Source organism: Dipodomys ordii, unplaced genomic scaffold (genome assembly GCF_000151885.1).
Source record: "Dipodomys ordii isolate 6190 unplaced genomic scaffold, Dord_2.0 Scaffold138, whole genome shotgun sequence".
Classification (NCBI taxonomy): Eukaryota; Metazoa; Chordata; class Mammalia; order Rodentia; family Heteromyidae; genus Dipodomys; species Dipodomys ordii.
The window spans coordinates 1,648,530-1,664,263 of record NW_012267354.1 but is presented as its reverse complement, the minus strand read 5'-3'; the positions used below and the strand labels follow the sequence as shown (position 1 = coordinate 1,664,263).

At 35.6% G+C, this 15,734-nt stretch overlaps 1 protein-coding gene across 1 annotated transcript; it reads left to right on the top strand.

Annotated features, from left to right (window-relative positions):
• The first annotated feature begins 7,466 nt into the window (after positions 1-7,466).
• Positions 7,467-8,432, top strand: LOC105997032 (olfactory receptor 14J1). The gene has a single exon (XM_013031306.1). It carries the CDS (start codon positions 7,467-7,469, stop codon positions 8,430-8,432), a length of 966 nt encoding a protein of 321 aa, XP_012886760.1.
• The last annotated feature ends 7,302 nt before the right edge of the window (positions 8,433-15,734 follow it).

The following is a 15,734-nucleotide window of genomic DNA, read 5'->3' as shown; positions in this document are numbered from 1 at the left end:
GATTATCTACCTGAGTCCAACACTACCAAAAATTATGTAACATTGGGATTTCAAATATTGAAAATATGATCTAGTACAAAAGATGTATAAAATCTCTCCCCCAAGGAAGTACTTTATCAAATTGTAATTATGATGCACAATGTATTTCAAATAAACTTCTCTGTTTCTCCCCAGATATAAATGGGACTTGTGCTTTTCCTTAAGGTTCACTCTTTTTCATGACGCTAATTAACCCAACCATGTGAGCTTTTATTTCCTCAAATAGATCCTGTTTTGAATATCTCACCAGAATAGCAGTTCCTTCAACACAAGTCCTTCTCAAGCCATAGAGTATCTGTGTCTGTATCCTCTCAGTACTGAGTTGTGGACATGCTAAGTGTTTATAAATAGGCCCAATATAACTGGACCTGGAGCTGCAAAAGTTTTTCCTAAAGGTTCTTGTAACAATTTCCTATCTACCATCCAATAATTGCAAGCCTTACTTTCCATCAATGCAGTCCACAGAGTCTTAATACTTCTCTGTTGACTCCAAATGGTAAGACAGATGTAGCTGAAATATCAAGAAAAGGCCTTTGGAAATACTTTTGTAAATCCTGGGTTATAACGAGCCCCAGTATTATGATTTTTTAAAATCACATTGTGTCTCCTAATACATGTCTTATTCTCTCTTGGAACTCATATCTATATGAAATAAAATGTATCTTAAATGCATTAATAAAAAAAATTCTGTACCGATTTATTTTAGTCAAGCAGTGCAGTTCTCAATGGCCGCGTGTTTTAGATATTTGGCAACACTAAAGAAAAATGCTGCATGTTCTTGTATTGACCTTATTTAGAAGCCTAGGCCAAATTCAAAGGAAGTGAATAGTGAAACTATTATTTTATATTGGAATAAACATGGGATAAACATTAGTGGCATGTCACAGTCTTCTCAATTTGTATTTCTCTGGTTGATTTGTTATCTTGAACATTTTTGTGTGTACTTGTTGACCATTTAATGTGGTCTTTATGAATTGTCCATTCAGATCCTTTGACCGTTTCAAACTATAGTATTTATTTTTTGATATTAAATTCTTCCCACTTCATTATACAATCTACACATTAGCCCTGTGTCCAGTGAAGTTTTCAGATAGGTTTCTCACTTTGTAGTTTATCTCTTCATTTTGCTGATTGTTTCTCTGCTGTGCATAAGTTTTGAGTTTTATGTCCAAAAGTACTAGCTTTATGTAATAGCATTTGCATATTCTTGCTTTCTTTACCTGTATGTCTTGTAATCTTATTCAAAAATTCCTTGCCCAAGTTAATGTGAGGAAACATTTCTACATGTAAATAAAAAAAAGGAAAAAGTAGAGCATTCAATTAGATAGAAGGAAGTCAAATTATACATGCTTGCTGATGAAATTGTCATATTTATTGTAAATCCTATACAATCCTCCAAAAACTGTTAGAACTGATGAATAATTCAATGAAGTTGTAAAGCTAACAAAATAATCAATAGCTTTCCTATATGTCAATATACAGCTGTTTTGAAAAGATAAAAAGTAACCCCATTCTTAAAGCATATACAGTGTATATAATAGTTATATAATAGGTAATATATTTATAAATAAATAATTTTTTGTCAGTCATGAGGCTTGAACTTTGGGCCCGGGCACTGTCCCTGCACTCTTCATCTCAAGGCAAGTACTCTACCACTTGAGCCACAGCACCACTTCCAATTTTGTAGTAGTTTATTGGAGATAAAAGTTTCATGGACTTTCCTACCCAGGCTGGCTTTGAACCATGATCCTCAGATCACAGCCTTCTGAGTAACCAGGATTACAGGCATGAGCCACCCATGCCTGGCTTATAAATAAATAAAAATTTAATTAATATATAAATATATCTCAGAATAAACTTAACAAAAGGGATGTGAGAATTTCACAATGAATACTACAAAATATTGGTCAAAGAAAATAAATATTGCTAAATGCCCATACTACCCAAAACAACCTATAGAGTCAATACAATTCCAGACAAGATATCAGTAACATTCTCCACACAAAAAGAAAAAAATATTAAAATTTACAATGAACTAAATAGACCCTTAAATAGCCAGAACAATCCTCAGCAAAAAGAATAAAGCTGAAGGCATTGCACTCCCTGACTTTCAAATATACTACAAAATAACAGTGACTAAAACTACATGACATTGGCTTTAAAAAAAAAAATGGCTCAACGTTAGCCTTGAGCTGAAGAGCCGAGGGACAGTGCCCACGCCCAGAGTTCAGGCCCCTCGACCGGATTAAAAAAAAATGGCTCAATGGAACAGAATTAAGGACCCAGAAAATCATTCCATGCCTTTATAATCCTCTCTGTGTCTCTGTCTGTCTCTGTCTCTGTCTCTCTCTCAAAGATCAAACCCAGGACTCTTGCTGCAGACATTCTTTACCACTGAGCCTTATTTTTAAAACTATTTTTAAACGTAAATGTTAACTAATGCATAAAAACAAAATTTTAGGTAATGTTTGATGTATGTACAGATTCTGATGTTTAAATAAATACCTTCTCAAATACTTACCATTTCTTTTGGTGGTAAGACTTAAGCTCAGGGTCTCAGGCTTATTAAGCAAGTATTCTACCACTTACGAACCCTTACACTTGCATTTTTTGTGGAAAAATAAGTTGTTACATATTTGCCTGTGACTAATGTCAGATTGAAATCCTCCTACCAGTGCTTCCCACCTATTTAGGATTACAAGCATACATCATGCTCAGCTTTGGGAATGGGAGGTTTGTGATCTCACTGACTTTTTTGCTAATTTGGCCTCAAATTATCATCTTCCCTACCTCTGCCTCCTGAGTAGCTGGGATTACAAATGTTACCATTTCTTTATGATGATAACTAATGTTCAGAATATTAGAACTCCTGAGCTATACCGTAATTGTTATTTATAGTCACCCTACTGCGCAATAGCCTACAATGAATTCTTTCTTCCAACTATAACTTAGTACCCATTGGCTAATCTTTTCTCATCTACTATTTGTGCCCACTAGCAACCAAAACTCTACTCCTCACACCATCAGATAAGATTTTTGAGGTTCCACAAGTGTGAGACCATATGTGTCTTTCTGTATCTGGCTTACCTCACTTAACACTATGATTTGCAAATCTAGACTTGTCTCCCATTGCTTATAATAAAAACTCAAAATGGATTAAACCAAATGTAAAGGCTGAAATGTAAAGGATCTATATATAATTTTTTATAATCAAGTGTCTAGATGATTTTTAACATTTTAATTGCTTTCATTACTAAGAGAGTTGATCTTTTGAGGGTTCATTTTTTGTTCTGTTTTTAATTGTAAAAATACTGTACGGAGGGGTTACAGTTACATGAGAAAGGTAATGAGTACACTTCCTATTGAGCATTGTTGTCTCCTCCTTTGTTTGACCCATACCATCCCTTCCCTCCCACCTCCACAATTACCCCCCACCCCACCCCCACCCTGCAGAAGTTGTAAAGTTCATTTTCAACATAGTGTTTTGTATATCTCATTGTTACAATGGGTCAACCTGTTAAGGGTTCTTATCATAATATAATAATGCCTTTTCCATAAGCATACACTAAGCTTTGAATCCATCTGTCTTTTAATAATACTCATAAAGGGAATTTTCTTCCAACTTTAGGTTTTTTTTTTTTAGAAACACAGTGTTTAAATACAGCTTATATCCCTGTGTTTAATTCTAAGCTTCTTTGATTCTGTAATTGCATATGCATTCCAGTAAACCAATAATTTCATCAAATATCATCTCTTGTTACATAGGCCTATAAAAGCATGCATTCTTTTATTTATATCCAATTAAACTGAAGTGTTGAAGTGAAATAACACAGGCTGGATTATGACTCCAATGGTAGAGTACTATTATGAAGCTTGCAACACCCTGGGTTCTATCAAAAAACTTTCCTCCACAGTAAACTTTAAAAAATACAACTCATTACAGAAATCGGTGAATTTATACTACAAAACAAGTTATGAATAACATTCATTTTTTCCTACTTGAAACACATAACTGTAAGGATTTGTAAAACCAAGATGATAATTAGTTACTTTCCACTGAGGCCATTCCTTGAGGGAGAGCCCCATAAAATCACATGCTTAGAACTTACAATGTTTACCTGAAATACCAGTCTTGCTTAACAAGTTGTTCCCTAGTGCCTGGGCAGCACTGGCTTCATTGTAGGTGTCATGGGCTTAATAGGAAGTTAAAATGTCCCTGATCTATGCTCCCTGTGAAAATACCTTGGCCCTATTCTTACATGAAAATTTGACTGCTAGTCTCTAGGACAAACACACTCAATCTCAAGCACTGAGATCTGTTTCTGCTAAGATCACTATTGGTGAGTTAAACTTCTTCAGATTTTATGGATTTCACCTAATATTTAAATAGTGCCTGTTTAATGTCAGTGTCTATGCCAATCAGCATAGATTAAATTCTAAGTGAGATATGGAATTTCTCTTTATGAAATTAAGAATAGTTTAAGAAGGCTGAAAAGTATATGCAAAAAGTGAGAATAATAAAGTTAAATAAATTATGAGGAATCTTAAGGATACAATCTGAGTCCAGTTCTATTTGAGTTGGCAGTTTACCATAAGAAAGTTTAAGTGAGAAGAAATCATATGACTGTTGAAAGACAATGAAATATTTAGCAAGAAAATGAATAGGATATCTAATGGGAAAAATTCCAAGCAGAAGAAATAGTATGATTTTCAAAATCAAATGACAAACTTATAATGTTATTTATTCATTGAGATTGTTCTCAGTAATTCATCATTATTAAATATGACCTATCCCATACAATAGAAGTCACAATGAGAGTCCTGGAGAGATAGTTTTATAACTGCTTGTAGAAGATTCTGTTTTCTATCCTCAGATTTATTTTTGGACATCATTTTCTAATAAAATCAACAGGAAGTTAAAAATAAAATAAATGTTTTTCTAAGATGTGACTTTTGCCATTAATCATTCTAGTATCAGCATGGAAGTTGGATTGGAGTTACATAAAGCTGAAGAATGAAATGTTGTCCGAGATGAGGGTTTGAGCTAATCTACAAGGATGATAAAAGGTAATAACAATAAGACATAATGAACATTTAGAAGGTTGACATTTGATTGGGTAGACAGAGAAGAGACATATTGTGCCATCTTAGGAATAGATAACTGTGACAAGGAGATGGTTGGGAGAAAAGATAAGTTATGATGAAACAAAAAACATTTCAAGTGCCTACTGGCCATCTTCACTTCTGAAAAGCCTGTCTTTAAGTCAGTAGCCAATTTATCAATTGAGTTGTTGTTTCTTTAAGGATTTAATTTTTGAGATTTTAAATTTTTGAGCTATAAATATAACTGAAGTATACTAAGCTTTATGGACATCTCAAACATATAACTGTTTAGAAAGACTAGGTTGAACCCCAACAAAATCAGGAATTGGTACATGCAATAGGGGAACGAAGGGGAGAGCTGTAGATGAATGAAGGGGGGAAGAGGAGCAGAATGCAGTCAAGATTCATTGTATAGTCCATAAAATTAAGAAAAGTAGGAGAAAAGAAAGCCCAATCTCTTTCTCTCAACCCTGGTGCCATATTAAGTTAGCTGGAGACAAGGGCTGGAGGGTATGAATTTAGGCCTCATCTGGTCCTAACATTGTTCTTTGTGGGAAAATGTATCTCCCTAAATTTGTTTCAGTGATTTGTCAAATTATAGTCAAAATGATAAAATATCTGTTCAAGTGATTTTTTAAAACTTTTCTCTCTGCTTAAGGACTAGGAAATAAAATAGACTATAGTAGCTGATGGACTAACCCATGTAACTTGATCACTTAATTTCTGTCAGCATAGATTTGGAACCAAACTTATCAGTAACTATTATTTAGTTTCTATATGTTAGATTCCTTTCACGATTGGAGAAAAGATGATGTTCTAGAAATGAAGAAATAGTCTTCACCAACTTTGAGAAAATTGGTGACACTAATATTAATTTACCTCTCAAAAAGTCCACATATTGTTTTCTTCAAAATATGCTGTAGACATGACTCAAGCAGTACAGTACCTACCTGGAAAATAGGAGGTTCTGAGTTCAAACCTCAGTATCATCAACAAATAAATAAGCAAAAATCACCAGAATGATTCTAACACTCAGTTACACTAGCATTCAACAATAATCGCACATTTCAAAAATAATTTAACAATAAAGTTATATCAAATATATAGGTTTGTTTTTAATCTAGTAGGTAGTTATTTTTAAGAAATGGGATCATGCTATTTAATGTATCTCAAAACCGTTGAGAAAGACACAGTGAGAGATAGTATTGCAAAGGCATATACTCTACCACCTTTCATTCTACCCATCTGAAAAGGTTTTTTTTATTGAAATGAATTTAATGAAAATGTAACTCTAAGCACCTCCTAAAGATTCTGAAAATTAAGAGGTATTTTCAAGATAATTTTACAAGATCTCTCAAAGGTCACAGGTCAGGAGTAAGTGCTTGGTGTCGTGTTATAATTTTTAATTTATTTTTATTTGATTTGTAACACACACCTAATAATTATACATCTTTGTGGAGTACAGTGTGATCTTACAATTTTCAGACACATTTCACTCTTCAAGGTTGCTCTGGAAACTTCATCCCAACCAAACATAATATTTGTTTTTAAATTTTTATTGTAACAGTGATGTACAGAGGGGTTACAGTTATAGAAGTCAGGTAATGCCTACATTGCCTTTTGACCAGTGTGACCCTCTCCTTCATTCTCTCTGTTTTTCCCCCTCCCAACTTCTCTCCCCCACAAGTTGCATAATTCATTTCCAACATAGTATCTACTGGGTTTCACTGTTGAATTGACTCACCCAGGTCCCACCGTTTTTGTGCTTCCCCTTCTCTTCCTGAAATCTGATAAAATGATATACAAGACAAAGGGTACTAAAAAATGAGAAATATAACTGTGCTTCCATAAGATGACATCTCTTCTATATTGGCCTGTAGGTTGTTCCTAGATCTATTTCTGAGATCATATGAGTAACTTCTTTTGAGACACTTAATGTATGAGACTTGGCACATCATTCCAAGACTAAGGTATCTTATATATGATGATGACTATGTATCAGTATCATTTTCAGAGATTTATTGAAGACAAAGTCACTTCTAGTATTACAATCAAATTTCGCAGCTCTGAAAACTATGCTTCAAAAAAAAAAAAAAGCTAAAGACTTGTTGGCTACATTTTAACTTTTGATTTCTGAAGTATTGCTAATACTTTTTTCTAGAACTGAAGATTAACCACAATAGTGACAATTTTGTTCCAATTTCAGTAACTCTGTGCTGAGGAAACTGTGATAATTAACAAAGAGTTACCGGAAATACCACATATTATTTTCTTCTTGTTCTTTGGCTACTTACAGAGAAATAAGCTTTGAGTCTTCAGTAACCATGATCAACTTGACCTCAGAGACTGGATTCCTCCTCATGGGGTTTTCTGATGATCGAAGGCTTCAGGTTTTATATGCACTGCTCTTCATGGTAATATACCTGCTGGCTTTAACAGGCAACCTCCTCATCATCACCATAATTACGTTGGACCACCGTTTGCATTCTCCCATGTATTACTTCCTGAAGCATCTTTCCCTTCTGGACCTCTGCTTCATCTCTGTCACAGTCCCCCAGTCCATTGCAAACTCATTTCTGGGCAATGGTTATATTGCCCTTGGTCAATGTGTTCTTCAGGTTTTCTTCTTCATTGCCCTGGCATCATCAGAAGTGGCCATCCTCACCGTGATGTCATACGACCGGTATGCAGCCATCTGCCAACCCCTGCAATACGAGACCATTATGAACCCAAAGGCTTGCAGCCGGGCCGTGATAGCTGTATGGACTGCTGGAGGCCTCTCGGGGCTAGCACATACCGCTGTGAACTTCTCTGTTCCTCTTTGTGGGGAGCGGGTGATCCACCAATTCTTCTGTGATGTTCCTCAAATGTTGAAGCTAGCTTGTTCTTACGAATTCGTTCGCGAGCTTGCCATGGCTGCATTCACAACCTCCATGGCGTTTCTCTGTCTGATCTCCATCATGCTCTCCTATGTTCGCATATTCTCAACCGTGCTGAAAATCCCATCGGCCGAGGGCCGCACCAAGGTCTTCGCCACTTGCCTGCCACACTTGTTTGTAGTCACCTTCTTCCTCTCAACGGCAGGCTTTGAGTTTCTCAGGCCCCCTTCTGACTCCCCATCCGCTATGGACCTCATGTTCTCCATATTCTACACTGTGATTCCTCCCACACTCAATCCAGTCATCTATAGTTTGCGAAACGAAGCTATGAAGGCAGCTCTGAGAAAGGTGCTGTCTAAAGAAGAATTTTCTCAGAGAATGGTGTATTTAAAATCCCTGTTTAAGCTTTAAACAGCCATACTGAGAAAATGGCATTGTTACTATGTTCCAGATTGGAAAGCGTTTGAGTCTTATTGCTTTTCAAGGACTCCAATCCAACTTTACTATGATTTCTTTGAGTGAGGGAGGGGTGTCGGTTGTGAGGCTTGAACACAGTGCCTGGGCTTTTGTGCTCAAAGCTGGTGTGCTATCACTTGAGCCACAGCTCCACTACTGGTTTTCTGGTGGTTAGTTGAGATAAAAGTCTTGTGGACTTCCCTGTCCTGGCTGGCTTTGAATTGTGATCCTCAAATCTCAGCCTCTTGAGTAGCTACGATTACAGGTGTGAGCCACCAGTGTCCAGCTATCTTTTCTAAGTTTTATGTTCCCAAAATACAAGTTTTCAAAAATGTACGATACCTTGCTTCAAAAAATAATGGCTTTTTTCCTTTTCTTCAAGCCAGGTGTTATTTTTAAAAAATGTTTGTGAAATAAAGGAAAGATAATTGGCTTGTGGCATGGCCAACATGATTTATAGTTGTTTTTAACAAATGAATCCCAAACTGACATCAGTTAAGCCAACTTCATGCGATAGTAAATCAGTAATATAAATATATATATCAAAGATTTTTATATATGGTAAATGTACATTATTTCTCTCTTCTTATTAAATACTATAATAACTACTTGCATAATGTATTCTGCACATAATAAACGGACAGGTGCTTTATATTCATTATTTTCTAAAGCCCAGCAAACAAGTCTCTGGCTATATTGTCCCCTTTCTAATGAAGACACTAAATTTAGAGGAAATTGATTTTCATTAAGTTTTTCAAAAATAAAGTGGTTGTGGTTCAAACTAGATTTTCCCCCACGCTTCTCCTCCTTAGCCCTCCTCTCCCTCCTTCTCCTTCCTTCTGAGTGTAGTCTTTGACCTGTATTAAGGAAGTCCAGCAACTATTAAACAGATGATAACAATAGCTACCTGTGAATGTTATGTCATGTTAATTTACTAATTACAGAGCTTTGATGCAAGTATTATCATCATTACTTTAGGAAATTAAGGCTCTAGAAGAGTAAAAAGAGTTCTATAGTTAGTAAAATTATATCAGAATTTATATCTATAACTAATTGCATTTTTATTCTCTTAAAGTAGTTGTACAATGAGGTTACCATTCAACAAATCAGTTTATTAGTATAATACATCTTCATTGATATCACTACTTTCATCATTATCCCTATTCCCCACAACCCAAACCTTTCCCCTTAAGTTGCCTAGTTTTATAGGGTATTCATTGAATGTTACAACTGCATTCTCCCACCCTCCTTCCTCTCTTCGTTCACCTAACCCTTCCCCTGACCCAACCCCATACCTTTCAAGCACTAGTTTCTTGGTATTCATTTTGTTGAACTGTTGGTTCATTTTTGAATTCTCCTTTACAAATACTATACTTTGGTTAACATGTTTATACATACTTCCATACAGTCCTGTATGTGTTTGCTTGATATTTATAAATTAGATCTCACTTCCACATATGAGAGAAAACATGCATCCTTTGTATCTCTGAGGCCTGACTTCATTTAACATTATTTTGAGCACTGAAAGCAAACAATTGCTAATCGAGAATACTGTATCCAGCCAAACTTTTATTCATAACCTAAGTGAAAATAACAACATTCCATGACAAACAACTAAAACTACAGAAGATAACTAAAGACATCCCTCATACAGAAAATCAACATGAGCATGAATAGGTAGAGAAAATAAACCCTACGAGATAAGCAGAGGAACATGGAGGAAAAGAAGAGACAAATCACCAAATCTAGGGGGGAGGGGGTAATGTGATACCACATACTCTGGATCTTAACATCCAACATTAAGGGACTTGATTCTCCCATCCAAAGACATAGATTGGGTAGTTGGATCAAAAGACAACACTCAACCATCTGTTGTCTACATCAAACCAATGGGTTGTTTGTTTTTCTCTTCCTGAGTCACAGATCTTCTATATATCTCGCTTTGAAAATGTTTTGTCTTCAGAATGTGGAGTTTTATATATGTATATCAACTATAAAATAGTACTATTTCGTTACTGGCTGAGATAACCATCCAGCATCTTCTTTCACCTTACTAAAAACGTTGTATTAGTTATTTCCACCCATTGATGTGTAAAGGCTTCTGGAAAGAATATATATAGTGGATATACCACTGAACTAAAAAATTTGTGTTGCTCTACTAATTAATGAGTGTGATTCTTTTTTCATGTTTTTTTTATTCATTCATGTAATTTTACTTGTAAAGTGTTTGTTGAAAGATTCTGCTTTTTTTTTAGCTTATGGGGCTTGAACTCATGGCCTAGACACTGTCCCTGAGATTTTTTTTGCTCAAGGCTAGTGCTCTACCACTTTGAGCCACAGCTTCACTTCCAGTTGGAGGGGTATTTAATTGGAGATAAGAGTCTCATACACTTTCCTTCCCAGGATAGCTTTGTACCATGATCCTCAGATCTCAGCATCCTGAGCAACTAAGATTAAAGGCATGAGCCACCAGCACCTGATGATTTTGCTTTTTTTTTTTGGTGGTGGGTGTCCAGTCGTGGGGCCTGAACTCTGGGCCTGGGTGCTGTCCCTCAGCTCAAGGCTAGTGCTCTACCACTTGAACCAGAGTGCCACTTCATGCTTTTTTTTGTCTGCTTATGTGGTGCTGAGGCTTCAAAGCCAGGGCCTCATGCATGCAAAGCAAGCACTCTTCCACTGAGCCACCTTCTCAGCCTCAATTTTGCTCATTTTTTTTATTGTGAAAATACTGTACAGAGGGGTTACAATTACATGGGCAAGATAATGAGTACATTTCTTATCAAGCATTGTAGCCTCCTCCTTTTTTCCCCTTTCCATCCCAACCAACCCCCCACCCACCCACCTAACCCTCCTCCCCACCCACCAAAGTTGTAAAGTTCGTTTCGACATAACGAAATGGAAAGACTTGGAAAAAATTATATTAAGTGAATTAAGCCAGGCCAAAAGAAACATAGGTTCCATGGTTGCTTATTTTCAAGTGAGGGTTTTATAGATATTCACTTATGCACATATATCATAATATGTCTGCAAGTATATATAGGGGAATTGATTCATTTGTCTGATATTTATCAATCAAAATGACTTCCTTTTTGATGCACTCTAGATTATTGACTTTTTCCTTTATGATTGTTTTAATGTCTACACACACACACACACACACACACACACACACACCCTTCTTCAAACTTACAAAGCTATTTTTACACTTGCATTAAAAATTTTCAACTTTTTCTTCTCTCTAACCCCCTATTGAGTTAAGTTCCCTTTATACCATGTCCATAATAAATTGACATGCAATTGGTGAAAAATATTGAATTGTTTGTATCCACAGTGTTTTTGTCTATTCATTATTTTGTGCTTCTCCAATTTGCTCCTGTGGTTTCTGTCTGAAGAGTGACCACAAACTCAAGCCTTATCCCATCAAGGCTGAGGTGATCTTAATGTGTGAGTGGTATTTTTTGTCTCGTTGGATAGTCTTAGGACTACATACATGTCCCAGGCTTTACTATCTGCTCCTTTAACTGGAAATGTATTTGTATTTGCAGATATTCTTAGATCTGCAAATAAAAATAAATGTTTATTCCTGTCAAGTTACCTTCTCTTTAGGAAAGTCCTAATGAGAAAGAAAACCACACTGGTCTGTATGAGTCAAAGACTGAAATATCGATTAAAAAACAAACCTCTACCTCTGCAGCCTTCCATGCCAAGATCCATTTGTGTGGAAATTTTAATGGTTCCAAGTCCATAGAGAGGCAGAATATTTTCATCATTCAATTTAAAATCTTGCATCATAACCTCCTCTCTTAAAAAAAGAAACAGCTCTTCCTCAAGGGAAGCAGTGTGTTCTTATAAACCCCTGTGATTATAGAAAAGATACATCTGAAACTGGTATCAGCTTCTCACACCACTACCCAGACATCAAGAACTCTATAGTATATTCTCCAAGCTGGGATCAAGGAAGAGGTAAAAGATTATGGCAATTCTGACTGAATATTATATTCTTCAAGTTGAATTAACAAAAGCAAAAGTATTCATTCCCACAAGAAAAAGCTGGCCTTAAGAAAATGTGGTCATGTCTACATGGTTAGTTCATACAAATAGATTACAATTAGGCACCCTTGAAGGAAAAACAGGAAATTGAAAACGTTAACATCTCTTGTTTTTCTGTGACTAAACAGTAGCACTTCTGCAGACAATCACTGGTATCAGTGGGAAAGAGGAAGCTTTACATAGATGTTTGCTAATGTTACTGTGGCTTTCCCCTAAAGTTCTAAAGTGCCCTTTGTGAGTGTTCATAGATTTTAGGTAAAAGGAAGTGGTATGAATGATTGAAGTCAAGGATTGGAATGCATATCCCAATTTTGTATATAAATGTTCTGAAATTCATATTTCCTATGAAAAGGAGACTAAGGAGACTTTACTTTAAGAAGAGTAAACTAGATTTGTGAATTGAAGTCCATATTTTGATGAAATCTATCACACTGCCTATCACCAAAAATGGTCAAAATAGTCAACGTTGAATATTTTTATTTATAATTTCTTGAAAACCATTTATATCAATTCTTCACATTCAAATATTAAGTGAATAAAAATTGATGACAATGATGCTTTGTATGATTGAAACATTTTAAAGAACAGTGTCACAAAAATTCAGAACATGGAAAGTAAGTTCTTGTATGTGGAAATAATGTCTCATGATACTCAAGTTAGATTCAACTTGTGATTCATATTTATGGAATAACTATCAAGAGGCTTTCAGATATAGCAGCTAAAGCAACATATGCACTACAATGTGAAGCCATTGATGTCTGACAGGCTGGAGAATTTAGAAAAGGACAGTTTATATGGCAATGTCATTCTTCACAAAAGAGAAGTTGTGAGAAAGACAACAAGAGATGGGAGAGAGATGGCAAAATACCTCGTATACTGATAAGTAATGGGGAAGCACAGGAACGTCAAAGTTTACAATTCTCCTATGCATCTTTCTCAGAATAAGATACTTTTAAACACACACACACACACACACATACACACACACACACACACACACACACACACACACACACACACACAACCTAAAATCTCACTTATAGCATTTCACATCACCTGGAAAGTGGGAAAGTTTCAAGCTACTATCACAGCAGTTTTTTTTCAGTTGTTGACTTAATTCTTAGATGGCAGTAAAAATATACAAAAGTATGTGAGTCATTATTAATGACTACACACGTATACATATCTACATTGCACTGAGGGATGAGTTCTTCCAATTTCCATCCCACAATGGTCAAAATTCTGATCATAAATGAAAAAATGTTTCTACTCTTTGTCAGAAATATCCAGATATTAGAAATATCTTTCTGAAGTTATATAGTGGATATTTGAATGCTTTTCTTACACTTGAACACCATTTCAAAGTAATTAACTGTATTTCTTTACTGTAGCCAGTGGTCAAAATTATTTGATTATGTCATCTGATAACAAATCATATTAAGATCTATGAAATAAAGCAAAGAATCAAATGGAAGTTACTGTATGTCAAAAATATTTCACAAAATAAAATTAGACATGAAATGTTTTTAATATTTTTATAATGTTTTTGGTTTGGGGGTTTCATCTGCATGTGTGTGTGTGTGAGAGAGAGAGAGAGACAGGAGAGAGACAGAGACAGAGAGTGAGTGCATGCACACAGACATATACACTCATTCTGGGTCTCAAACTCAGTGCTTGGATTTGAACTGAGCTCTGAGAATTTTTTTCAAGACTGGTACTCCACCACTCAAGCCATAGTTCCACTTCTGGCTTTTTTGTGTGTATGTGAAAATGCCCTACAGAGGGGCTACAATTACATGGGCAAAGTAATGAGTACATTTCTTATCAAGCATTGTTGCCTCTTCCTTTGTTTCCCCTTCCCATCTCTTCCCATCTTCTCCCAACCCCTCCCCCCACCCCTCCCAAAGTTGTAAAATTCGTTTTTCGACATAACGACTTGTACATCTCATGTTGCAATGGATCCACCTTCCCCTCCACAAATTATATCAACAGCAAATACAACAAAAACAGGGGTTATACTGTGGGGGAGGGACATACAAAGCAACAAAGAAATAGCAAGAAGGAAAAAAACATTGGAGTCCTTGTCTTGGGGTTCATTTCACCTAACATCAACTTATCTCAACATTTCTGCTTGTCTCAGACATATACTAGTTATTGCAAATAAGGGAAACCATGGGACTTATGTTTCTTTGGGCCTGGCTTACTTCACTTAATATAATGTTTTCCAAGTCTTTCCATTTCCTAAGAAAGAATGACATTGCCCCACATCTGGCTTTTTTTGGTGGTTAACTGGAGTTAAGAGTCTCACAGACTTTCCTGCCCAGGCTGGCTTCAAACCACAATTATCAGATCTTAGCCTCCTGAGTTGCTAGGATTACAGACATGAGCCACAATAAGCACCTAGTTCTCAATGTAGTTGTAATGTTGATTTCAGTAGCACATCAATTGAATAAAATAGTAATAGGAACAGCATTGACTCTACACATTTGGACCCTGGATCCAAAATAAGCCTTTCAAAATGATGACCGTAATCATAAATAGTTTTTTAGCTATGTACATATGACCTTATAAAATGATGCTAATCAAAATGAACTACAAGATATGGAAACAAGAGTTCTTATTCTTTTTTGTTTTTTTTTAGTGTCCTGTGTGAAGTTATTTTTTTTCTTTCATTTTCCAGACTTTTGTTTACCACCTGCTATCACTGTTTTTCATTTTGGTACCATTGTTTTTTATGTAAGTTTATCTGAGTTGTAAATGGGAAGGGGAATCAGAAATGATGAGACAAAGGACAAAGGGTGAACCAATGCAACAGTGATACTCACAAGACACTGTGGTGGAAATTAACTTTACAACTTGGGGAAGAGAGGAGTTGATGGGGGGAAAGAGGAAGAAAACCAGGGAAGGGTTAACAATATTTGATGCAAATATTATTTGACTGTAACTCCTCTGTATATCACCTTTACAATACGAAATAATAAATAAAAATGTTATCTCCACCCACAAAATGACAGCTGTATTGTTGGCTAGGAAGGTTTCAGGAATGAAGAATATTCAGAAAACTCAAGCTTTAATACTAAATATCACAGTCTCTAAAGGTCAGATAAATGTCAGGAAAATGAACCCTTAGATATGTATTTTAATGTTTTTTTCTTTCATGCATGTGTTTCTAACGCATTTATAAGATTATCTCTTTGTTGCTTTGTA

Excerpts from the sequence above, each read along its gene's own strand:
- LOC105997032 (XM_013031306.1), top strand. The coding sequence starts at position 7,467 with ATGATCAACTTGACCTCAGAGACTGGATTCCTCCTCATGGGGTTTTCT.